The 25,493-nt window shown below is 42.8% G+C and overlaps 1 protein-coding gene and 1 long non-coding RNA gene across 4 annotated transcripts in view; one reads left to right on the plus strand and one right to left on the minus strand.

The window, feature by feature from the left end:
* fam184ab (family with sequence similarity 184 member Ab) overlaps nucleotides 1-25,493 on the plus strand; it is a 140,137-nt gene that overhangs the window by 39,980 nt on the left and 74,664 nt on the right. For all 3 annotated transcript variants that reach the window (XM_062044869.1, XM_062044871.1, XM_062044872.1), the window contains exons 2-6: nucleotides 5,309-5,428; nucleotides 18,965-19,123; nucleotides 23,042-23,281; nucleotides 23,392-23,475; nucleotides 24,607-24,858. In XM_062044869.1, coding sequence (XP_061900853.1) covers nucleotides 5,309-5,428; nucleotides 18,965-19,123; nucleotides 23,042-23,281; nucleotides 23,392-23,475; nucleotides 24,607-24,858 — 855 coding nt within the window. The remainder of the gene's footprint in view (nucleotides 1-5,308; nucleotides 5,429-18,964; nucleotides 19,124-23,041; nucleotides 23,282-23,391; nucleotides 23,476-24,606; nucleotides 24,859-25,493) is intronic.
* On the minus strand, nucleotides 5,807-11,230 carry LOC133647843 (uncharacterized). The gene is made up of 3 exons (XR_009825790.1): nucleotides 10,931-11,230; nucleotides 6,143-6,289; nucleotides 5,807-6,026 (listed from the first exon to the last, which is right to left on the minus strand). It is a non-coding gene; the product is annotated as an uncharacterized LOC133647843 (long non-coding RNA).

The raw sequence follows: 25,493 nt of genomic DNA on the forward strand, positions 1-25,493 counted from the left end.
CAGAAAAAGAGAACTTTCATCTGAAACTCGACAGTCTATTCTTGTTCTTAGAAATGAAGGCTATTCCACAAAAATGTTTGGGTGACCCCAAACTTTTGAACGGTAGTGTATTTGTACTTACCTTTTGTGTGTGTGTATATGGGCCACAAACTGTAAAAAAAAAAAAAAAATCAAGCATAGGTTCATATTTTTCAACTTTCTGTGGTTTTAATGATTTAGTATTTAAATTCAAGCAACAAGAACAATAATCAGCATATTTTTCAATGACAGTACGAGTACATTCTCATTCAAGATGACATTGTAGTAAAGCTGCAGTGTGTCATGAATTCATGTTAGGCACAGACACAAATGAGCAAGCATTTCATCTTTTCTGCTGTAAACTTACATGACTGATGCTAACAGGCAGCAGCAGAAACAGCGTTTATGTGAATTGTGATGCATTTTTATTGCCTTTAATATGCCGAAGCGCCCACCGGCTGATTGTTCATTAAAGCCAACATTTGCATTTCATCACACAGTTAGCTAGGCGGACGAAGGTGCGCTCGTGCATCGTAATTAAAGTCATCAAAGCTCCAGCTCGCCCAGACGAATTTATCAACATGGCGGGCAGCTGGTTGCCTCTTTCGTTCGGCATGCAAATTTCCTAAATTTTGTTATATTTGTTGTTGTGCAATGACAATTAAGCTTCTATCTAAATCAGTCACCACTGATAGCCACCAGTGGGTCAACAACGATGCGCTTAAAAAATGCTGATAAACAAAACACGCTGATGAGGACCATCCCTCTTTCAGTGGTCTGATTCAACATCAACAAATGCCTCATCACTTATGTTCCGACTTGTGAAGTATTGACCTACTATTTCCACACATTGCTTTCTTTCTCACAACAGCTACAATAAAGTTCACGAGCAGGGAATCTCCTCGCTGTCATATTCCGGCTTTCCTCTCGTCCCAGTCTTATTTTTGGCAATGGATGTTAAGGTCAGGGAGGTGCTTCATGTACGGTAGTTACTTTTATCGGCGGCCAAAAACAGCATTAGCTGATGTCTCATTTATGAGCTTCTTGGTTTGATGGCGGCTGGGAAGCACGGCGGTCCGTCGGAGCGCTTGGCCCGGTTTCTGCTGCTCGTCTGGTCTCTGCAACACATCGCTCTGCCAGATGAGACGCTCGATTTTGTTGTTTTGGTTTGGAAAACAGTCAGTAGTGAGTCAAGTCCCTGAAAGGGAACTTCCTGTACTTGCTGGCAGCATAGTGCACGTGGGGAATAATACAGAAGTAACAATGGATTCCTGAGTTGGTTTTGTTATTCGTTTTGCAAATACTGAGATTTGTATCATTACTCTAGAGCAGGGGTCGGGAACCTTTTTGGCTGAGAGAGCCATGAAAGCCAAATATTTTAAAATGTATTTCCGTGAGAGCCATATAATATTTTTTAACACTGAATACAACTAAATGCGTGCATTTTTAAGTAAGACCAACATTTTTAGAGTATAAGAAGCCTCTTATTATTTTTAATAACATTGTTATTCTGAAGTTAACTATTAGTAAATAAAATACTTCTCACAATTAATGTGACATATTGAACAGGTGCGGTAGAAAACGGATGGATGGATTAAAATGCATGAGAATGTTTTATATTTTGAACATTATTTTTAACACTGATTACCAGCGGAATTATTCATTACTTATCGTGTTAAGCAATGTCAGCTAAGATTTATCTGAGAGCCAGATGCAGTCATCAAAAGAGCCACATCTCGCTCAAGAGCCCTACCCCTGCTCTAGAGCAAGGGAGTCCAAACTATGGCTGGCAAGCCAAGTGCGGCCAGCCAGCATCATCAGTCTCGCCCGCGAGACGTCCCAAGTTGAATAAGAAGTCTGGCCCACGGTATGTCTCGAGTCTAATTTTAATAACATTACAGTCTGATCGCTGGAAACATGTCACAACCTAGATATTGTTTGTAATATTATCAAATTAGGTCAGCTAACGCCTTCTCCAGACTAGGACCTTTCAAGGAATAACAACCTGGTCTTCTCGCCAGGCAGAAGAAGGGGGGCAGAGCAGAAAAGAGGCGGATCAACTGGTTGAAAACGGGGCCTATTTAAAGGCTAGAGTTTATACAGTGGAACCTCAATTTACGAACTCAATTGATTTTTGAATATGGTTTTCCAACCGAAACGTTTGTATAGGGCAGGGGTGTCAAACTCATATTAGCTCAGGGGCCACACAGAGGAAAATCTATTCCCTGGTAAAATCAAGGCATGGTAACTTAAAAACAAAGACAACTTAAGATAGTTTTTCTTGTTTAAAAATAGACCAAGCACATTCTGAAAATGCACAAATCATGTTTTTTTACACATATATTTTGTGATTAACAGTATTCTATCTTCATTTGTTATTTTTTATTCAAACCCCGTTTCTATATGAGTTGTGAAATTGTGTTAGATGTAAATATAAACGGAATACAATGATTTGCAAATCCTTTTCAACCCATATTCAATTGAATGCACTACAAAGACAAGATATTTGATGTTCAAACTCATAAACTTTTTTTTTTTTTTCAAATAATAATTAACTTAGAATTTCATGGCTGCAACACGTGCCAAAGTAGTTAGGAAAGGGCATGTTCACCACTGTGTTACATGGCCTTTCCTTTTAACAACACTTAGTAAACGTTTGGGAACTGAGGAGACACATTTTTTAAGCTTCTCAGGTGGAATTCTTTCCCATTCTTGCTTGATGTACAGCTTAAGTTGTTCAACAGTCCGGGGGTCTCCGTTGTGGTATTTTAGGCTTCATAATGCGCCACACATTTTCAATAGGAGACAGGTCTGGATTACAGGCAGGCCAGTCTAGTAACCGCACTCTTTTACTATGAAGCCACGTTGATGTAACATGTGGCTTGGCATTGTCTTGCTGAAATAAGCAGGGGCGTCCATGGTAACGTTGCTTGGATGGCAACATATGTTGCTCCAAAACCTGTATGTACCTTTCAGCATTAATGGTGCCTTCACAGATGTGTAAGTTACCCATGTCTTGGGCACTAATACACCCTCATACCATCACAAATGCTGGCTTTTCAACTTTGCACCTATAACAATCCGGATGGTTCTTTTTCTCTTTGGTCCGAAGGACATGACGTCCACAGTTTCCTAAAACAATTTGAAATGTGGACTCGTCAGACCACAGAACACTTTTCCACTTTGTATCAGTCCATCTTAGATGAGCTCAGGCCCAGCGAAGCCGACGGCGTTTCTGGGTGTTGTTGATAAACGGTTTTCGCCTTGCATAGGAGAGTTTTAACTTGCACTTACAGATGTAGCGACCAACTGTAGTTACTGACAGTGGGTTTCTGAAGTGTTCCTGGGCCCATGTGGTGATATCCTTTACACACAGATGTCGCTTGTTGATGCAGTACAGCCTGAGGGATCGAAGGTCACGGGCTTAGCTGCTTACGTGCAGTGATTTCTCCAGATTCTCTGAACCCTTTGATGATATTACGGACCGTAGATGGTGAAATCCCTAAATTCCTTGCAATAGCTGGTTGACAAAGGTTTTTCTTAAACTGTTCAACAATTTGCTCACGCATTTGTTGACAAAGTGGTGACCCTCGGCCCATCTTTGTTTGTGAATGACTGAGCATTTCATGGAATCTACTTTTATACCCAATCATGACACCCACCTGTTCCCAATTTGCCTGTTCACCTGTGGGATGTTCCAAATAAGTGTTTGATGAGCATTCCTCAACTTTATCAGTAGTCTTTGTCACGTGTTGCTCGTATAAAATTCTAAAGTTAATGATTATTTGCAAAAAAAAAATGTTTATCAGTTTGAACATCAAATATGTTGTCTTTGTAACATATTCAACTGAATATGGGTAGAAAAGTATTTGCAAATCATTGTATTCCGTTTATATTTACATCTAACACAATTTCCCAACTCATATAGAAACGGGGTTTGTACTTTCTGAATAAATGATGTAATAATGTTCATCAGTCAAATGGGTGGAATTGAGTCTGTTAGAGTTTTAAAACTATGAAATGAATAATATGAAAATCAAATTACAGGATGTTATTAATGTAATGTACTCATTTTACTCACTTCATTAATCTCACATGAAGTTAAAGGGGGTACATTCGATCTCAGCATATTTATGTGCGCCCAGCTGTAAGTACAACACGAAATGTACATATTATCAAAAGCATTTATTTGGGGTAGGAATGTCACAGGTTACATTACCAACAACATATTTGACAATAAAAGCATGAACGTAACAATCCACATGTTAAAGTTAAAGTGGCGTGGCGAAGTTGGGAGATGGCTGTGCCAGCAATCTGAGGGTTACTGGTTCAATCCCCACCTTCTACCATCCTAGTCACGTCCGTTGTGTCCTTGAGCAAGACACTTCACCCTTGCTCCTGATGGGTCCTGGTTAGCGCCTTGCATGGCAGCTCCCGCCATCAGTGTGTGAATGTGTGTGTGTATAGGTGAATGTGGAAATAGTGTCAAAGCGCTTCGAGTTCCTTAAAAAGGTAGAAAAGCGCTATACAAGTACAACCCATTTACCACTGATAGTCACACACACACACTAAGTGTGGTGAAATTACCCTCTGCATTCGACCCATCCCCTTGTTCCACCCCCTGGGAGGTGAGGGGAGCAGTGAGCAGCAGCGGTCGGGAATCATTTTGGTGATTTAACCCCCAATTCCAACCCTTGATGCTGAGTGCCAAGCAGGGAGGTAATGGGTCCCTATTTTATAGTCTTTGGTATGACTCGGCCGGGGTTTGAGCTCACGACCTACCGATCTCAGGGCGGACACTCTAACCACAAGCCACTTATGTTGCATATTATCAGTAATTAGCAGCGTAAGTAGTAGTGCCAAACACCATAGTGTTGCCTCTCTGCATGGCACACAGCTCCGCCCCCTCTAAAGTCATGCACGCTTGCGGCAGGGGATGCAAAAAATTGCTTTTGCGTTGTACTTATAAAACTCCTCTCGCGGGCCGGGTAAAACCTGTTTGTGGGCCTGATCCGGCCCGCGGGCCGTACATTTGTCACCCCTGCATTATCCGATGCTTGTTTTTTTTGTTGATATCAAACTGATATCCAATATCAATATCTTCTACTTTCTATACACCTACTAATTTATACTGCACATGATAATAGTCGTTGTTTACGGTTCACAGCCTCGACGGTGACATCTTGAGTTTGCTTTGATAGACTGTGATGCATCAACAAGCACTCCATGTTAATCGCTTTTAAAACACTGCGCCATAAGCCTGCTTCCTAACACTTCTCTGGGCACACAGGTCATCTACGCGCTCAACACCAAGAACGACGAACATGAGGCGGCCATCGCCACCCTGAAGGAGGCGCACGAGGAGGAAGTGCAGCAGATCCTCTCAGAAACCAGGGAGAAGATTTTACAGGTAATTCATTCATATCCTATTTTTTTCCTTTCACTTTGAAAACCTCTGGAACCATCTAGAACAGGGGTCTCAAACTCAATTTACCTGGGGGCAGAGTCTGGGTGAGGCTGGGCCGCACCAGGTATTCTACGAGAAAAGCTTTGTTAAAAAAAAAAATCTCTTTTTTTCAAATGCCTTTATTTTCATTTTTTAAGACAAAATAAGATGAAAACATAAATAAACAAAAATAAGATGACAACATAAATAAACAAATTAAGGATTAATAAGAAAATACAAACGTAAGTGAATACATGTTGGGGATATGGAATATATTTAAATTCCACTTGGTGTCACTGTCGTTTTTAGCAAACGCACAGAGAACGTCTCAGAGCGCGGAGAATGTCATTCCCGCAATGTTCGTCATTTTCGCTTTTTCCTTTTCAGCAGCACGGCGGTCGGCGGATATCAACCCAGTCGCAGTCTCCTTTGTTTTTGCGCTCAATGTTCATGTCTTTCATGATGACATGAACACCATGGCATTTGTAGATGGCACAAAGTACTGGGATAGCTAGCGCAAGAAGGCGCTAGCTATAACGGAGTGTTATCCGCCGTGCTGTTACTGGGAAAAAAACGAAAATGACACCATGAATGAACACATGTGGAGTTATGTACTTAACAAAAAAGGTGAAATAACTGAAAACAAGTTCTATATTCTAGTTTCTTCAAAATACCCACCCTTTTCTCTGATTACTGCTTTGCATACTCTTGGCATTCTCTCGATGCGCTTCAAGCACACCTGTGAAGTGAAAACCCTTTTAGGTGTGTCAAGCTAATCAAGAGAATGCCAAGAGTGCTCCCGGAGTGTTATCCGCCGTGCTGTTACTGGGAAAAGAAAAGAAAATGACACCATGCTGTTGTTGTTGTAAACATAGTCATGAAAACAAAAAAAACAATTGCAATCAAATGTTAATATATGTTGTGTTCATTGTGTGAGGCAATGCAAATAAGAAATAATGACTCACAAATAACAGTGTGACCGTATAATTGGTCCGGGTTATTGGGGACTATTATTGTCAATGGACGCTATGTTAGTTAGTTAGTTTAGTCTAGTCTTTATTTGAAGGGACAATGCACAGAAACATTAAGCTCAAAGACAGATATGTTCTGCACCAGATTGTAGCTAAATAGCTAATTTCCATCTGTAGTCCCTGGCTACCTAAATTAAAGAAATACAAAAAACATGCAATAAAATTATAACAATAAATGTGACTGCATACTACATTAGGTTACATTGAGTTACTTACGTTTCTTTTATCCCACCGTTTTGCTTGTGAGAGACATATATACGTGTCACACTCCCTGTGACACAGGTTAGATCAGTTTCATTGTTTTGAGTTTTGCCTGTTGTTCCTAATGTAGTGAGCGTTTATGTTTAGGTTTTTCTGCCCAAACTGGGCACCCACAGCTGACTCTTATCCACCCTTTTTATTTATTCCCTTCAGTTTTATTGTTGTTTATTGTTGATGCTGCATGCCGCACGCTACGCTTCACGTCCCCGACTTGGTAAAGACCAATCCCGTCCTGCGCCTTCCTGCCCGTCCGCCTGCCTTTTTGCCTGCTCATTGTGTTTTGTGATTTTGTGCCTGAGCCTTTTCTCCCAGTGACTTTATATTCTATTGGCACCGTAGCTTTTGTTTTTTGAATCATTGACAGTGTGGACAATAAAAGACTTGTCGCACTCACTGCTCTTGTCCTCAGCGCTTTTTGGGATCCACCACAGTAAGCCACGACATATATACAGTACGTATAATCAGTGACGGGCCGTGCGTTTCCCACCTAGGCCTTCAGTGATGTCCGACTTCAATGATTACCTCTCAAAATACCATAATTTATGTCCCCACATGACCATTGCTAGAGAAATACTATACAGGAACACATTTACACCCTACTGGGCTTTGAATCACCTCAACAGTGTACAAAACGGGTTATTTTCTGGTGCATTTAAAAATCTATTAAAATGCATCAGCATTTAAAACACATTTTATGTGGTACTGTCAAAATGAAAAGTGAAAAAATAAAATATTTGAACTCACAATTTCTAGCACCTATTCGACGCTGTATAAGCCAGTGGTACCACTCATTGTCGGCTTATTTGAGTGGAAATGGCGGACATTTCCCCATTTCCTCGCCAGAACAGCCGAGCTAGGTTCTAGGGTTGGCCGACATCGTCTCCCAAGATATAGTTTCTCTTTAAATATCCTTCTTAAAAATGGCTTTGCAACTATATATCTGCCACCTAATCTTGCCCCCTTTTTGTTCTCCTTCTCTGCTTCTCCCGGTGAGTATTTAATCAACGCGTAAATGTCACGTTCAATGTGAGGCCATCTAGAAAGTCTTACTGACAACCACTCGTGATCTGATTGGCTATTGCAACTGTCTATCACTGTCTGTCCCTGTTCACTTACCGTGCACGGACGCCCGCATTGTTGATTCTTAAGGCCTCGGGCAGATTTCGTCCAGCATGGCAACATAAGCTAGCTGAATTCTGATTGGATACAAACTAAAACTAAAAACAACAGCACTGGAACGAGCATAATATGACATGAAGAGAATATGAATAATTTTAGATATTTAGGGAAAGTAAATGAAAAAATAATTTTATCTTTGATTATGATCATGAGTTCTGGTTATGTTAGGCCAGCAGAGAAGGCCATGCTGGCCCTGACGTCACACCACTGCGTATAATGTCCCGTTGGTCAGCAACTTTAAAAATTGTGAATGCAGCGCGCTGGAACGAATGTCCGAATGTGCCCAATAGAAACGAGGCAGCCAGCCAGGCACGGATGAAGACTCTCCATAGCAACCCTGCTGTAACCTTCACTCATTAGGAAATGTGTCTCTGCTTGCATCAAGCCCGGTCGATGTCCCGTCCTCGAGAGCCATATACCCCATCGTGATTGATAGGTTTGTTCAGCTCTGCACACAACACTGTGAAGTGCCATTCATTTAAAACTCGCAGGCCGCTTTAACATTAGAATTTCATAATAAGGTGGGGACTGCAAACTATCGTCTCAGGAGCCGCAATTGGGCCGCAGGCCCGAGTTTGAGACCCCTGTTTTTCAAGATTCTATCTTCATGCCACTTTTCCAAAAAGCTCATTCATGTTTAAACCGCTTGGAGCGTGAATTATTCAGCTTTATATTCATCTCCGCTAATGACACCACGTGCATCGCTCCTCACCAGTCACAAAGGAAATTGATAATAACTTCTGTCAGATGGCAAACTACATTGTAATTTATGTAACAAAATATTTTAGTTCCAAATTATCCCATAACATACCATCACTTCCTGTTAACTTCCGGATTCTATGGCAGCCTGTTAAGGAACAAAACTAGTGGGGTCTCAGAGCCGTTTATAGAGAGAATATGGCCAACTCGGTTTCAAAGTTGGTGCCAAACAAGTCACCCTGTAGTCACGTGAAGGGCTTCTGACCAATCATTTAGGAGGTCGTCTGGCCGTACTCTCTCTGATTGTTTAAAAGCCCCTCACGAGACTACAGTGCGCCATGTTTGGGACCAACTTTGAAACCGATTTGGCCATACTCTCTCTATACAGGCTCTGGTCGGGTCTAGTAAGAACACCCTCGAGACCAGAGGTCGCCAACCTGTCGATCTTTGGGACTCTACTGGTCAATAGCGAAAATATTGGAAAAAATTTTTATCAAAATGTAAAATGTATTAATATGACATCAGTGACATCCAGAGAGTGAATAACAGACTTGCCAACAGGCACACACTTAAAGGCCTACTGAAATGATTTTTTTTTATTTAAACGGGGATAGCAGATCTATTCTATGTGTCATACTTGATCATTTTGCGATATTGCCATATTTTTGCTGAAAGGATTTAGTATAGAACAACGACGATAAAGATTGCAACTTTTGGTATCTGATAAAAAAAAGGCTTGCCCCTACCGGAAGTAGCGTGACGTAGTCAATTGAACATATACGCAAAGTTCCCTATTGTTTACAATGATGGCCGCATGAAGTAAGAGAGATTCGGACCGAGAAAGCGACGATTTCCCCATTAATTTGAGCGAGGATGAAGAAAGATTTGTGGATGAGTAAAGTGCAAGTGAAGGACTAGTGGGGAGTGGAAGCGATTCAGATAGGGAAGATGCTGTGAGAGCCGGGGGTGACCTGATATTCAGCTGGAAATGACTAAAACAGCAAATAAACACAAGACATATATATACTCTATTAGCCACAACACAACCAGGCTTATATTTAATATGCCACAAATTAATCCCACATAAAAACACCTAGGTGTTTGTTATGCTAGCTACTAACTACTAGCTCGAGCTAGTTATAGCTCGAGCGGGTAATATGGACGGGATCCCGTATATATAACCAGCCAATACAATTCAAACACCTGCACAACACACACACTCACTCAGCCCAAAGAACCATTCACCTAACCCAAGGTTCATAAAGCTTATATATTTAACCAAAGTTACGTACATGACACGCACGTACGGGCAAGCAATCATATGTTTGGAAGCGCGCGGGTGGGACCTGATATTCAGCTGGGAATGACTACAACAGTAAATAAACACAAGACATATATATACTCTATTAGCCACAACACAACCAGGCTTATATTTAATATGCCACAAATTAATCCTGCATAACAAAAAACTTGGTGTTTGTTATGCTAGCTCCTAGCTCCTAGCTACTAGCTCGAGCTAGTTATAGCAAGCGATCAAATGTTTGGAAGCGTACTCACGGTATCGCGTCTGCGTCTGTTAACGAAGTCAAAGTCCTCCTGGTAAGAGTCTCTGTTGTCCGAATTCTTCGATCTTGACTGCATCTTTCGGGAATGTAAACAATGAAACGCCGACTGTGTTGTGTTGCTGACTTCCCTCGCAAAATACTCCGCTTCGCACCGACTTTCTTCTTTGCTTGCTCAGCTTCTTTCTCCATAATGCAATGAACAAATTGCAACAGATTCACCAACACAGATATCCAGAATACATCCAAAATGAGATGAAAACAGCTATTTTGTATTGGATTCAATGGAGTCCGAATACTTCCGTTTCAACGATAGACGTCACGCGCATACGTCATCCTCAAAGGCGTTTTGAACCGGAAGTTCCCCGGGAAATTTAAAATTGCACTTTATAAGTTAACCCGGCCGTATTGGCATGTGTTGCAATGTTAAGATTTCATCATTGATATATAAACTATCAGACTGCGTGGTCGGTAGTAGTAAACATGCCTGCACACCTCACCTCTTCAGCCTCAAATCCTCCGCTCTCCACACCACGGCCATACCCACTGAGCACGGCGGGGGCTGTACTTTACCCAATGGTCTCGCAAACGCGCATTTCATGACGTGCTAAAAAATCAGCGAGCTGTAACAATGCATTAAGGCTGACTGTTGCAAAGCATCGGACATTTTCTAGCATCTTCCTGCATGCGAGGACTTGCATTTTGGGGACGCATCATTAAAAAGGCACACATACTTTCTGGGCAGCAATCAACAGGCTTCCTCTCTCCTGCAATGCAGTGCTCTGCTAGATGTTCTGCCACGTATTCCACAAACTGTAAAGTTCCGTAAAGGAGAGCGCCCAACGCCCGTCCGTCGGTCTTGGCGGCCATCCTCATCATCCCTCGTCTGCAACAGTAAGCTAACAGAGTCTGTGAATATTCCTCCAATATACAGATTTTGTGTTGATTTATATACAAAAGTAAACATTGACATGTTTTAAGGCATTAATATATGATGAAACAGGGCGGCAGGTAAAGAAGGTCTTGTCTGTTTATCCCCTCTTTATCACAAGAAAAACCCGCCAGGTGAACAGCTGATTTTACTACTTCCGGTGCTAACGTAAGACAACCATGTGACCTTCGTCCCATATGTGATCATAGGATGGACAAATATAGTACAGCGTTAGGACTATAGTAGCCATAAACAGCTTCTACAGCAAGGGTGCTCAAAGTGCGGCACAGGGGCCTCTGTGGCCCGTGACTCCTTTTGTCATTGGCCTGCAAAAATTGGGAAAACAGCAAGAAGCACAAAAAGAAAAAAAGAAAAATGTCAGCCAATAAAAAAACCACAAAGCTCTCAAAAAATGTATTTCGGTACTTTTCAATATTTTTCTAAATAAAGGGGACCACAAAAAATTGCATTATTAGCTTTTTTTTTTGGAGGAGTTCAAGTACCTAGGAGTCTTGTTCACGAGTGAGGGAAGAGTGGATCGTGAGATCGACAGGCGGATCGGTGCGGCATCTTCAGTAATGCGGACGCTGTATCGATCTGTTGTGGTGAAGAAGGAGCTGAGCCGGAAGGCAAAGGTCTCAATTTACCGATCGATCTACGTTCCCAACCTCACCTATGGTCATGAGCTTTGGGTTATGACCGAAAGGACAAGATCACGGGTACAAGCGGCCGAAATGAGTTTCCTCCGCCGGGTGGCGGGGTTCTCCCTTAGAGATAGGGTGAGAAGATCTACCATCCGGGGGGAGCTCAAAGTAAAGCCGCTGCTCCTCCACATCGAGAGGAGCCAGATGAGGTGGTTCGGGCATCTGGTCAGGATGCCACCCGAACGCCTCCCTAGGGAGGTGTTTAGGGCACGTCCAACCGCCACGGGGAAGACCCAGGACACGTTGGGAAGACTATGTCTCCCGGCTGGCCAAAGAATGCCTCTGGATCCCCCGGGAAGAGCTGGACGAAGTGGCTGGGGAGAGGAAAGTCTGGGCTTCCCTGCTTAGGCTGCTGCCCCCGCGACCCGACCTTGGATAAGAGGAAGAAGATGGATGGATGGATGGCTTTTTTTAAACAAAAAATCTTACGGTACATTAAAGGCCTACTGAAACCCACCTACTACCGACCACGCAGTCTGAGAGTTTATATATCAATGATGAAATCTTAACATTGCAACACATGCCAATACGGCCGGGTTAACTTATAAATTGCAATTTTAAATTTCCCGCCACACTTTCGGTTGAAAACGTCTAGATATGATGACGTATGCGCGTGACGGAATCAGTTGATGCGGAAGTATTGGTACCCCATTGAATACAATACAAAAAAGCTCTGTTTTCATTTCGAAATTCCACAGTATTCTGGACATCTGTCTTGGTGAATCTTTTGCAATTTGTTTAATGAACAATGGAGACTGCAAAGAATAAAATTGTAGGTGGGATCGGTGTATTAGCGGCGTACTACAGCAACACAACCAGGAAGACAGAAATGGATAGCAGACTCGTTAGCCGGCGAACTCACCTTAACTTCCTCTGTCTCGCCGACCGCATCTCTGATCGGGTGAAGTCCTTCTTCGCACCGTCGATCGCTGGAACGCAGGAGAGCACGAATGTTGATGAGCAGATGAGGGCTGGCTGGCGCAGGTGGATAGCTAATGTTTTTAGCATAGCTCTGTGAGGTCCGGTTGCTAAGTTAGCTTCAATGGCGTCGTTAGCAACAGCATTGTTAACCTTCGCCAGGCTGGAAAGCATTAACCGTGTAGTTACATGTCCATGGTTTAATAGTATTGTTGATCTTCTGTCTATCCTTCCAGTCAGGGATTTATTTATTTTGTTTCTATATGCAGTTAAGCACGATGCTATCACATTAGCTCCGTAGCTAAAGTGTTTCGTCAATGTATTGTCGTGGAGATGAAAGTCACTGTGAATGTCCATTTCGCGTTCTTGACTCTCATTTTCAAGAGGATATAGTATCCGAGGTGGTTTGAAATACAAATCCGTGATCCACAATAGAAAAAGGAGAGAGTGTGGAATCCAATTAGCCAGCTTGTACCTAAGTTACGGTCAGAGCAAAAAAAGATACTCTAAGGTTCCTCATCCACGAATCTTTCATCCTCGCTCAAATTAATGGGGTAATCGTCGCTTTCTCGGTCCGAATCTCTCTCGCTGCTGGTGTAAACAATAAGAAAATATGAGCAGTCCTTCCCCCGGTGTCGTCACGCTACTTCCGGTAGGGGCAAGGCTTTTTTTTTATCAGGGGGGCGACGTGGCGAAGTTGGTAGAGTGGCCGTGCCAGCAATCGGAGGGTTGCTGGTTACTGGGGTTCAATCCCCACCTTCTACCATCCTAGTCACGTCCGTTGTGTCCTTGGGCAAGACACTTCACCCTTGCTCCTGATGGCTGCTGGTTAGCGCCTTGCATGGCAGCTCCCGCCATCAGTGTGTGAATGTGTGTGTGAATGGGTGAATGTGGAAATACTGTCAAAGCGCTTTGAGTACCTTGAAGGTAGAAAAGCGCTATACAAGTATAACCCATTTATCATTTATACCAAAAGTTGCGATCTTTATCGTCGTTGTTCTCTACTAAATCCTTTCAGCAAAAATATGGCAATTGTCACGACTTGGTCCTTGGCGTGGATTGTTTTTCCGTGGTGCAAAGCAACTTAACTGGACATGACGTGCAGGTGAGGACATGTTTTAATATTTAAACTCAAAAGGCTCAAAAGGGTATAAACAAAAGGCGCTCACAGGGGAGGTAAAAAACTTGACTAGGAAAACAAAAGGCGCGCACAATGGCGGAGAACTATGAACATTAAACAAAAACTTACGTGACAAGGAACTGTGAACATGGCATGAAGAAGCGTGATCATAAAGGGTGCAGAGGATACATGTGGAGCATGAATGTGGAGAAGGTGATGTCGCCAGGACGAACAACAGAAACAGAAAAGCTTATATAGTGACATGATAAGTGAAAACAGGTGCGTGACTAACCGTGAACAGGTGCGTGACATGACAATGTGAACCAGGTGAAACTAATGGTTGCTATGGTGACAAAGCAAGGGAGTGAAGACAAGAACTAAAAAGTGTCCAAAAACCAAGCAAAACAAAAACAAGATCAACACAGACATGACAGAGCCCCCCCCTTACGGACAGATCCCAGATGTCCAAAAAACAAAACACAAAACAGGATCAAGAGTCATGGGAGGGCGGGAGGGGGACATGGCGGTGGGTCGCCAGGCCAAGTGGCCCCGAATCCACCGAGGCAGGATCAGGTGGCGGCGACGCGTAGACCGCCGCTGTACCTGACGAGGTGGGCGACCCGGGAATGGCCATATCCATGGCCGATGAGGAGGTGGGCGCACTTGGCGTGGCGGACGACCAGGCAGTGGCCACCTTCGTGGCAGACGAGGAGGCAGGCGTGTCGTCATCATGGCAGGCGGCGAAGCTTGGCGTGGCGCGTCAGGCGGCGAAGCTTGGCGTGGCGCGTCAGGCGGTGAAGCTTGGCGTGGCGCGTCAGGCGGCGAAGCTTGGCGTGGCGGGTCTTGGCGAGGGTCTTGGTCTTGGCGTGGGTCTTGGTCTTGGCGGGGGTCTTGGTCTTGGCGGGGGTCTTGGTCTTGGCGGGGGTCTTGGTCTTGGTCTTGGCGAGGGTCTGGGTCTTGGTCTTGGCATGGTTGGTCTTGGACTTGGTCTTGGACTTGGCGTGGTTGGTCTTGGTCTTGGACTTGGCGTGGTTGGTCTTGGACTTGGCGTAGTTGGTCTTGGACTTGGTCTTGGAGTGGCGGTGCTTGGACTTGGTCTTGGTTTGGGGGTGCTTGGTTTTGGCGTGGAGCTGCGACTGGCGGCACTGGGCGTCGTGGAGCTGCGACTGGCGGCACTGGGCGTCGTGGAGCTGCGACTGGCGGCACTGGGCGTCGTGGAGCTGCGACTGGCAGCACTGGGCGTCGTGGAGCTGCGACTGGCGGCACTGGGCGTCGTGGAGCTGCGACTGGCGGCACTGGGCGTCGTGGAGCTGCGACTGGCGGCACTGGGCGTCGTGGAGCTGCGACTGGCGGCACTAGGCGTCGTGAAGCTGCGACTGGCGGCACTAGGCGTCGTGAAGCTGCGACTGGCGGCACTTGGCGTCGTGAAGCTGCGACTGGCGGCACTTGGCGTGGATCAGGTACTGGCGGCGCTTGGCGTGGAGCAGGTACTGGTGGTGCTTGGCGTGGTGGGGCTTGGCGTGGAGCTGGGCGTGGAGCAGGTGGAGGTGGCCTAGCTGGAGGCTGGGGCTTGGGAGGTCGAAAGACTGGTGGTGGGGGCCGTGCTGGTGGCTGTGGCTTGGCAGGTCGAAAGACTGGTGGTGGTGGTCGTGCTGGGGGCTGTGGCTTGGCATGACGAAATTCAGGTGGTGGTGGCCGAGCTGGAGGCTGTGGCTTGGCATGGCGAAGCTGACCCACCCCACCTGAACAATTCCCAGCCCTAGCCCCCCCCTCAAGGAGCGGATCTCAGACGCGCTCCCCGCGGTCTGGAACCGTCTTTTGGGGTGGGTGGAGGGAGGTCGGAAGGGGGGCAGAATCCTCCCCTCCAAACTGTCCAAAAGTCTCTCTTTTTCTACCTGGGACTTTGAGTGAGAAATTTTTTTTTTGTGACATGGGCGTGACTTGAGTCCTGGGGGGCGGGACATGGAAACTGGGTGACTGTGATTGACATGCTCTTATTTCTAAAAACATGTTTTGATAGTGCTCTATCTTGGACTTAGAGTCTTTTGCTGGGGGCGGATGATCAGAAGAAAAAGAGTTCAGAAAAAAAAAATCCTGGTCTGTGATGTCATCCCGGGGAAGCCGGGCAGGCTGCGGCCCATTTCCGCCCGGAGGGGGAGGAGCTTGCAGGAGCGCCGCGTTCTGTCCGCTCACCTTCCCTGACGTCCTCGGTCTGGAGCGGCGCTTCCGGGACTGCGGTGACGCAGCGCTATCCTCTGACCAAATGGAGCTAATCGGAATTAGCTTGCCATTTGGCCCCCACATCAAATCTCGGTCCCCCATGGCACCTAGCGCTTCCCACCTTCCTTCCTCCATCAGCCAAGTTGCTTGCGGAAAAACGGATTGCTGGCGACATCTGTCACGACTTGGTCCTTGGCGTGGATTGTTTTTCCGTGGTGCAAAGCAACTTAACTGGACATGACGTGCAGGTGAGGACATGTTTTAATATTTAAACTCAAAAGGCTCAAAAGGGTATAAACAAAAGGCGCTCACAGGGGAGGTAAAAAACTTGACTAGGAAAACAAAAGGCGCGCACAATGGCGGAGAACTATGAACATTAAAACAAAAACTTACGTGACAAGGAACTGTGAACATGGCATGAAGAAGCGTGATCATAAAGGGTGCAGAGGATACATGTGGAGCATGAATGTGGAGAAGGTGATGTCGCCAGGACGAACAACAGAAACAGAAAAGCTTATATAGTGACATGATAAGTGAAAACAGGTGCGTGACTAACCGTGAACAGGTGCGTGACATGACAATGTGAACCAGGTGAAACTAATGGTTGCTATGGTGACAAAGCAAGGGAGTGAAGACAAGAACTAAAAAGTGTCCAAAAACCAAGCAAAACAAAAACAAGATCAACACAGACATGACAGCAATATCGCGAAATGATCAAGTATGACACATAGAATGGATCTGCTATCCCCGTTTAAATTTAAAAAATTCATTTCAGTAGGCCTTTAAACATATGTTTATTATTGCAAGTTTGTCCTTAAATAAAATAGTGAACATACTAGACAACTTGTCTTTTAGTAGTAATTAAGCAAACCTCCTAATTTAGCTACTGACGTATGTAGTAACATATTGTGTCATTTTCCATTCTATTATTTGATCAAAATTATTAAAGACAAGTGGTATTAAATGAATTATTAATCTACTTGTTCATTAACTATTAATATCTGGTTATTTTCTGTTTTAACATGTTTTATCTACACTTCTGTTAAAATTTAATAATCACTTATTCTTATTAGTTTTGGATGATACCACAAATTTAGGTATCAATCCAATGCCAAGTAGTTACAGGATCATACATTGATCATATTCAAAGTCCTCATGTGTCCAGGGACGTATTTCCTGAGTTTATAAACATAATATACATTTTTTTAAACGAGAAAAGATTTTGTGATGCTAAAAAATATCGATGTAATCATAGTAATATCGATTAGATATGCTCCTGTATTTGGTATCATTACAGTGGATGTTAGGTGTAAATCCACCGATGGCGTTTGTTTATTCATGATTGGTGTCATTAGCGGTGACGGGATGCAGGGATGATACTTGTAAGAAACGTACTTTATTTGTCGCCATGGAGGCGAGGATTAGTGATTTAGAAGTAGCTAAAACACTGCAGACTGCGGCTGGTCTTTAGCTGCTAACTAGCTAGCCATGTCTTAAAGCACCTCTTCCTGAGGGCGTTTCAATGTTATAGCTTCACCTTTATTGTTAGTTTTTAAGCCAAAATGCATCCGTTCTCTCTTTTCTGTCTACACGCTGTGTCTGCTTGTAAGTAAGGGACGGCATTGCGCGGTTGGGAGAGTGGTCGTGCCAGCAACCTGAGGGTTCCTGGTTCAATCCCCACCTTCTACCAACCTAGTCCGTTGTGTCCTTGAGCAAGACACTTTCTCCTGATGGGTCATGGTTAGGGCCTTGCATGGCAGCTCCCGCCATCAGTGTGTGAATGGCTGAATATGGAAATAGGGTCAAAGCGCTTTGAGTACCTTGAAGGTAGAAAAGTGCTATACAAGTATAACCCATTTACCATTTACAACATGCTCCTCTGCTTGTAAAACCAACAATGACACAACGTGACGACAACGGGGGAGCGGGGGAAGGGGGGACCGGTACTTTTTAGAGGTGGTATAGTACCGAATATGATTCATTAGTATCGTGATACTATACCAATACCGGTATACCTACCGTACAACCCTAATGTGTACATGTATATACAGTATATATATATATATATATATATATATATATATATATATATATATATATATATATATATATATATATGTATATATATATATATATATATATATATATATATATATACAGTATATACAGTATATATGAATAGTTAACTTTGGTTTTTGGCTGACCCCAGGGATCTTAGGCTCGAAAAGGTTGGTGACCACTGCGCTAGACTAGCGGTCGGCAACCTTTATGATCAAAATAACCATTTTACCACCTCTTCCACTGAGTCAATAAATCAATCAAAGTTTACTTATATAGCCCTTTATCACAAATGTCTCAAATGGCTGCACAAGCCACAACGACATCCTTGGCTCAGATCCCACATCAGGGCAAGAAAAAAGTCAACCCAATGGGAACAACGAGAAACCTTGGAAGGGACCGCAAATGTGAAGACCCAGAGACGTCACTGACTGATGCATAAAGAGTGGTCACCCCGGGTCCCAACTCAATGTGAAAGTCAGTCCATTGGGAGGCAAGCAGGGGATAATCTTGAAGAAAAATATATTTTTTTAATGTATTGGCAGGGGTCGCGCACTCCAGAAGCTGATGTCTCTCTCGTGCATGAGTCTCTCTAACCAGTCACGCACACACCAGCTCCCCGTCCTTATTCCTTACCTTCTTTGCTCTTCTCCAATCAGCAGTCAGAACTCAGCCTGTACACTCACAGACAGTTGACAATTCTAGAACTCTTTTCCCACTCTGAGCTTTGTGAAGGGAGCCACAACAAGGACCCTGGTCTACCGTATCTGCTATTGTTAAACTGAATATGTCCTGTTGTCTTTTTTCTTGTCTTCAGTTCAAAGGTAAGATCAGCGACGAGATCGACCTGAAGAGGCGGATCCAGTCTCTGGAGGAGTCCATGGAGCTGCACGAGAGGATGAAGAGGCAGGCGCTAGCCGAGTTTGAGAATTATCGTCAGAGGGTGGAGGACCTCCAGCTGTGCACCGAGGCTCAGGTACGCTTCATTTAATTTTGAGTCCATTTTGTTTTAATTTCTGTCATTTATACTTTTGTTTTATGTCATTTTATGACCATCCTAAAGTCTAGGAGCCAGAGACATAAATGTAGGAGTCATATTGTGATTTTAATCTAAATGTAACACTTCATTGTGGTCTAGATCAGTGGTTATCAAACACCTCAGAAAACACTTGGCTCTCCAAGTACTTCCATAATGATCAACATTAAAATGCATTCATTAAACATAGGCATATGTTTAAGTATGTTTAGTTTTTTTGGGCATTGGAACATTACACACAGTTTGACAGTAACACTGTGATTGTAGGAAAGTAAAACATTGTACTTTAATCAAGTGATTATTTGGCGTACTACTAGATGGTGCAGAGTCGTGTATAAAGAGAGTATGGTCAACTCGGTTCCAGGCAATCTCCTCAACGATTGGTCAAAAGGCAATCATGTGACTACAGGGCGCCATGACTGCTACTAACTTTGAGCTGATCCTATGTCTTTGCGGAGCTTCGTCGTTAGTTTTTTGACGTGTAAAAATGCCCTGCGGGTGGAGGGTGCTCTACCCGCAAGCTTTTACATCGCATCCCCACAACCCGGAAATGGGAAGTGAAGGTTCGCCATCAACACTGGAGAGCCACTGATTACAGCGTATTGTGCCAGGTAAACATTTGGTGTTTTGTTCAGGATAGAACACACAGAAGCTAATACAGATAATAAAAGAAGAAATAAACACATTAAAGAGATGGTTTGACAAAAAACGACTATATTTTAATCCCGGGATAACTAAAATAATGCAATTCTGTAACAGCAGAAGAGAAAGTCAAACATACAAATAGACGTACATTGAAAGAGTAAAAGAAACCACATTTTGGGTGTAAAAATAGATGAGAAAAAAAACTGAAAATCTCTTTAAAAATATACATAAAGTGGCAATAAATACGTCAACAATAAATAAAGCAAAATATGTTCTGGACCAAAAATCACTTCATATTCTCTACTGCTCAACAGGGTAACCATATCTGAGTTATTGCGCAGAAATATGGGGAAATAACTACAAAAGTGCACTTATTCACTTTGCATGTTACAAAAAAGAAAGATCAGTTAGAACAGGGGTGTCAAACGTACGGCCCGGGGGCCGGATCAGGCCCCCGAACAGGTTTTATCCGGCCCGCGGGATAAGTTTGCTAAATATAAAAATGAGCCGACATTTTTGAATGAAAGAAACCGCCGTTCTAAATGTGTCCACTAGATGTCGCAATAGCAATTTTTTGTATCATTGGGGATGATGCTACATATGTAAAAAAAAAAAAAGAAGTAACCACATGATGTGAGTGCACCAGTCCAGGAAAATGATCAAAATACATGAATAACATGATTTTGATTTTTTTTTTTTATCTTGATGGATTGAAAATCAACACCAATGATTTGACTGATGAATATTATCAGATAATTTATTCAGAAAGTATAAATAATGACAAATAAAGATAGAATACTGTTAACCACAACATGTAAGTGTAAAAAAAAAAACCAACAACATTATGATTTGTACATTTTCAGAATGTGCTTGTTCTATTTAAAAAAAAAAAGAAAACAATCTGAAGTTGTCTTTATTTTTAAGTTATCGTGCCGTGATTTTACCAGTCCGGCCCACTTGGGAGTAGATTTTCCTCCATGTGGCCCCCGATCTAAAATGAGTTTGACACCCCTGAGTTAGAATAATACATAATGAGTGATACATACAGAGATTACAAATACATACTTGACTTACTTCACACAAAAGTCACAATTTATTTGGGATTGTTGGTGAAAATCTAATGAAGATTTGGACAAAATGAGGTAATAAGTTATATTTTTGGTTGTTTTGTTTTAATGTTTATTGCGCTGCCAGGTTCATGATAGAGTGCCTGCTGATCAAGAAACACACTGTAGGAATGTAGCAGCAGAGTGCGTCAAATATGGCCGCACAATTATTATTAGTGGAATAAAAGCATGTTTTATTGTACGTTTATGAGTTACAGTATGTTTAGAACTATATATAGACATATTATTTTGGTTTAGTCTGTCAAAAAAAGTAACATCTAAACGACAGCAATTGCATGCATCCGGGCACAGCCACACATGTCCTTGGTAGCAGTCATGGCGCCTGTTGTTTAGTCGGCCATACTCTCTTTATACATGACTCTAAGTTTGAGAATCACTAGTCTTGATACGATATAATAATGATGCTTTGGTGAAAATTTTGCATGAATTTTGCTCCAAAAGCTCAAAGCTTTGCCTCTCTGAGTGTCGCTTTTGAACAAGCTGTTTTGGGGGCAGTCTTTGAAGATGCGAATGAACTCCACCGCGCTCCGGCCCACAAGCTGAAACCTTTTTGTAGTTTCAAGGAATTGTGTCCAAGGGGACACCAAGTTATCTAGTTAATAGTTATATGGCGCGGTGCAGACAATAAAAATACTGTTCAAACAAACGATATATGCTCAATATATACAACTCTGACTCGATGTACCACTTGCTAATAATATCAAAGGTCAGGAGGATGCTGCATGTTAACGTATCATTGCAAATTGTCATATATCTTACTGGACTTCCTGCTTTAATGTCTCCATGGTTGCCATAAGTTGTAGATACTATCGCCACGATTAAATGTAGTTTTTGGTAAATCCTTCTGTATTATGCCATCATACCGAAGGCCGGGTCTATGCCGGGCTGTGTGTTTCATGTCTGTTGGCCCATCTCCCTGGAGGCTTGCGGTTGGTGTAGTGACATTTGCTGGCAAATACAACCAAAAACAGAGAACACTGTTTCCCACAGATCAGGTGGGGGCGCGGCCAAGGCGGTGCCTAAATTACATTGTCATATAATTTGCATAATTGGCTATGACACATGTATTTTAAAAAAAAAGCTAAAATAATTGTGTTTTCAGAGATAAATCTGTGTTATTATTTAGTTATTAGTATGACGATATATTTTTTTTGTTATATTATATCATTTTGTAGTATTTTTCAATTGTTGCTGCTTATTTTATTACTACAATGTAACACAGGCAAATGAGATTTTAACTGAACAAAACTGAAATAAAACAGCAACTGCATTTCTCATATAGTCTCCAGACACTGTGGAAATGAAATCATAACTTTGTACCCCTGAAGGCCAGGTCTGCTGCTCTTTGCATTTTGTGCTGACTAGCTACGGGAGCCTGTTGCTCAATCCTCAAACTCTAATTTCAAAACAAAGCCTCATCAATGTTTTGTGGAAGATGGCAGCAATATATCACCTGAAAGAGGAAGTTTTACCTTCCTGTATCGCTAAATGTTTAAAACAAAAGCCACCACGGTTCTGTGTTCTCGTAATTGTTGTGTTTTTCTTTGTTTCTTACATTGAACAGTCTACCAAGTCAAATTCATTATGCTTTAAACATATTTGGCCAATAAATCTGATTCTGATATATATTTTCCAAATGTTATATTTCCAAAATGTATTTGTGGTGGCCAGCCACAAGGAAACACTGAAGCATTTTAGATTATGGAGTTGCATCTGATCTCGAACAACAACAGAGATAATCAGCTTGAGAGCACCTCAGTGTTTTTTAAGAACTCCCCAGCAATCCCTCAACCGCCATACTCATTGATTTGGGGTCCATATTGGGACTGCCACCTTCTGGTCCGTAGACAAAGTCTACAGACTGCTGCTTGTGATTCTAACATGCTAGCATGGTTTTAATGGCACAGAGTGAAACCCTCAAGAAAAACAAACATTCTTTGGCGCGGAAGCCATATTCTTCCTGAAAATCTCTGTCAGATTTATAGGACCTATAAGTTTTTATCTCTTTTGAGATTACTCCATAGCCAGATGGTCACCACCAGGCTTGTTAAAATTCACTGATGGTTGCTGCCCGTCTGGCCCTCAGCACACGCAGCGTGTGGTGTCCATGTCGCGGGAGGTGGAGGAGATGCGGCGCTCCTTCGAGGAGAAGCTGCGCACTTTCAGCACGGCCCAGTCCCAGTTTGAGCAGGAGAAGAAGGCAGCGCTGGAAGAGCTGAAGGCCCAGCATAGGCAGGAGATCCAGCAACTCCTCCGCAGTCACCAGAGCCAGAACGCAGACTACAGCAAAGACCAAGAGAAACTGGGTCAGCTCCACAAAGCTGAGGTAAAAAGCATCCCTGGAGAAGGAGCGGGTAGAGGCAGGACACTGTAGGAGGGGAAGTAGAGGGAAGTGGGACAGCGCCACTGATTCGTTTGTTTTATCACGTGTTTCAGGTGGATTCTCTGACGGAGCGTGTGGGGGAACTTAAACAGGACAAGAAGCGGCTTGTGGACGAGTATGAGGCCAAACTCAGCAAGGTATTGAAAAGGTTCTGGTTCTGCGACACTTGTAAGACAACCTCAGCCAAGGCTTTACTATTACTTCCTTGTGAACTCGTTGAGTTAACTGCTACTATATTATTAATATTTTAAAGAAGGTGATTTTTTTTCTAATAATAATCTGGAAAAGGAAACATTTTTTTGAAAACATTCTTGGAATTTATTTTCTTGTCCAAGCAAACAAATTATTGACAAAAATAAATAATACATAAAAACAACAAATTAAAGCTTAATCTGATGATATTTGACAGACATTGTACAACGTGTCTGAATGCATTAACATTGCCTGCGAAATTGTAATCTGGACTAGATCTGAATTAAAGTTGGTTTAATATATTTGATAGCATATTATTATTTATATTATATTTTTGTATATTTTTCCCAATGATAAATGTAAATGCAATATATAGTAGTGGTATTAGTAGTGTTTATTTATTTTAGTATGGGTAGTAGTAGATTTTTGTCACTTTTTTAAATTACATGATTGTTTTTTTCAGTTAACTTTTCTACATCATTGTCAGAAGATATATAACCTCAGACAAAAATGTAATTTAAAACTTTTGTATGAACGTACAACACTTAAGACCTTTAGTATATCAGCAAGTGGAATTAAATTTTGGAATGGATTAAGCAAATAAATCAAACAATGTACTAATATGATCCAATTCAAGAAACTGTTCAAACTTATAGTATTTACAAAATACAAAGAAGAAGAACAATGATAAACATTCTGGATTTATTGATAATCATATTTATCTCACCATATGAATTACAACTTACTTCACTATTTTAATTTTTAATTTTTAATGTGATTAGTTATGGAGTATATTGTGAATACACCGAGAACAGGAATTGAACAAAAGTGTTAGCAACTGCTATGAAAAGGAAAAGAGGTAGGATTAAATAAACTCTGCTTTTTCCTACTCCTTTTTGAACATATTAAAAAGAGATACTGAAAATTGTGATGTATCATGTTGTATTTGTATGCATGTTCGAAATAAACTCAAACTCATTATGTGAACCTTGTCTATGTGGATATAAACGCCTTGGTGGAGGTAATACTTTACTTGCACCGTGCTGCTTCAGGTATTTTTTCCCCACGTGTTCCAGGCTCAGTCATTTTACGAGCGCGAGCTGGAGGCCATGAAGCGAACGCAGCAGCTGACCGCCGACAACCTGCTGGCGTGGAAGCGCACTGAGGCTGAGCTGCGGCGAGAGTTTCAGACACAGGAGGCGGCGCTGCAGAAGACACTAGGCAAGCTGAGGACCGAGCTGGCGCGCGTGAGCGAGGAGGCCCGCGAGAACCGTGAGAGGTCGCACAAGCTGCAGGCGTCGCTTTCCACCTCAGAGGGCGCAGTCAAGGCGAGTGCGCTTTCGCTCATACTTAACACAGATGCAGTGTGTCTTGTACAGCACTACACTACCCATAATCCTCACAAATCAGGGCTCAACTCAAGCAGGCTGTTGTATTGTGCTTCCTCTGTGCTAATAAGACAACAATCTCCAAATGCCAGCCCCGGCTCTTTTAACACAACTCTTAATCCCATCATAGATCACACTCAACCCCATCATGCTCGCATCTTTTCACTCTTCTGTCATTTTTTGGAACTTCTTGTCACAGTGCCACTGTGCACCTTTCACAACATCTTCTCTCATCAGTCCTCCACAAATTACTTCTAAAATCTCTGGAGGCGTAATTAACTGTACCAGCACAAGCAGAAGAAGAGACATCAAACACTAAAACATAGTCAGGTCTTCTTCTTCCTGGGTGCTCTGATCGTCTCCAGAGAGCTGCCAGCAAAAATGAGCATAAGAGAAGCGAGTTTAATTAACATTTTGTTCTCAGAAAAACTAGAGTGCATGTAGTCAGTGCTTCAGCGTCAAGCAGATAGGTGTTTAGCAGGTAAGCATCAGGCAGCGTACGCTCCCCAAATTAAAATAAACACCTCCCAGTCAACTACTCAGTGCCGGCCCAAACCTCCATGGGGCCCTAAGCA

Source organism: Entelurus aequoreus, linkage group LG04 (genome assembly GCF_033978785.1).
Source record: "Entelurus aequoreus isolate RoL-2023_Sb linkage group LG04, RoL_Eaeq_v1.1, whole genome shotgun sequence".
NCBI classification, from domain to species: Eukaryota; Metazoa; Chordata; class Actinopteri; order Syngnathiformes; family Syngnathidae; genus Entelurus; species Entelurus aequoreus.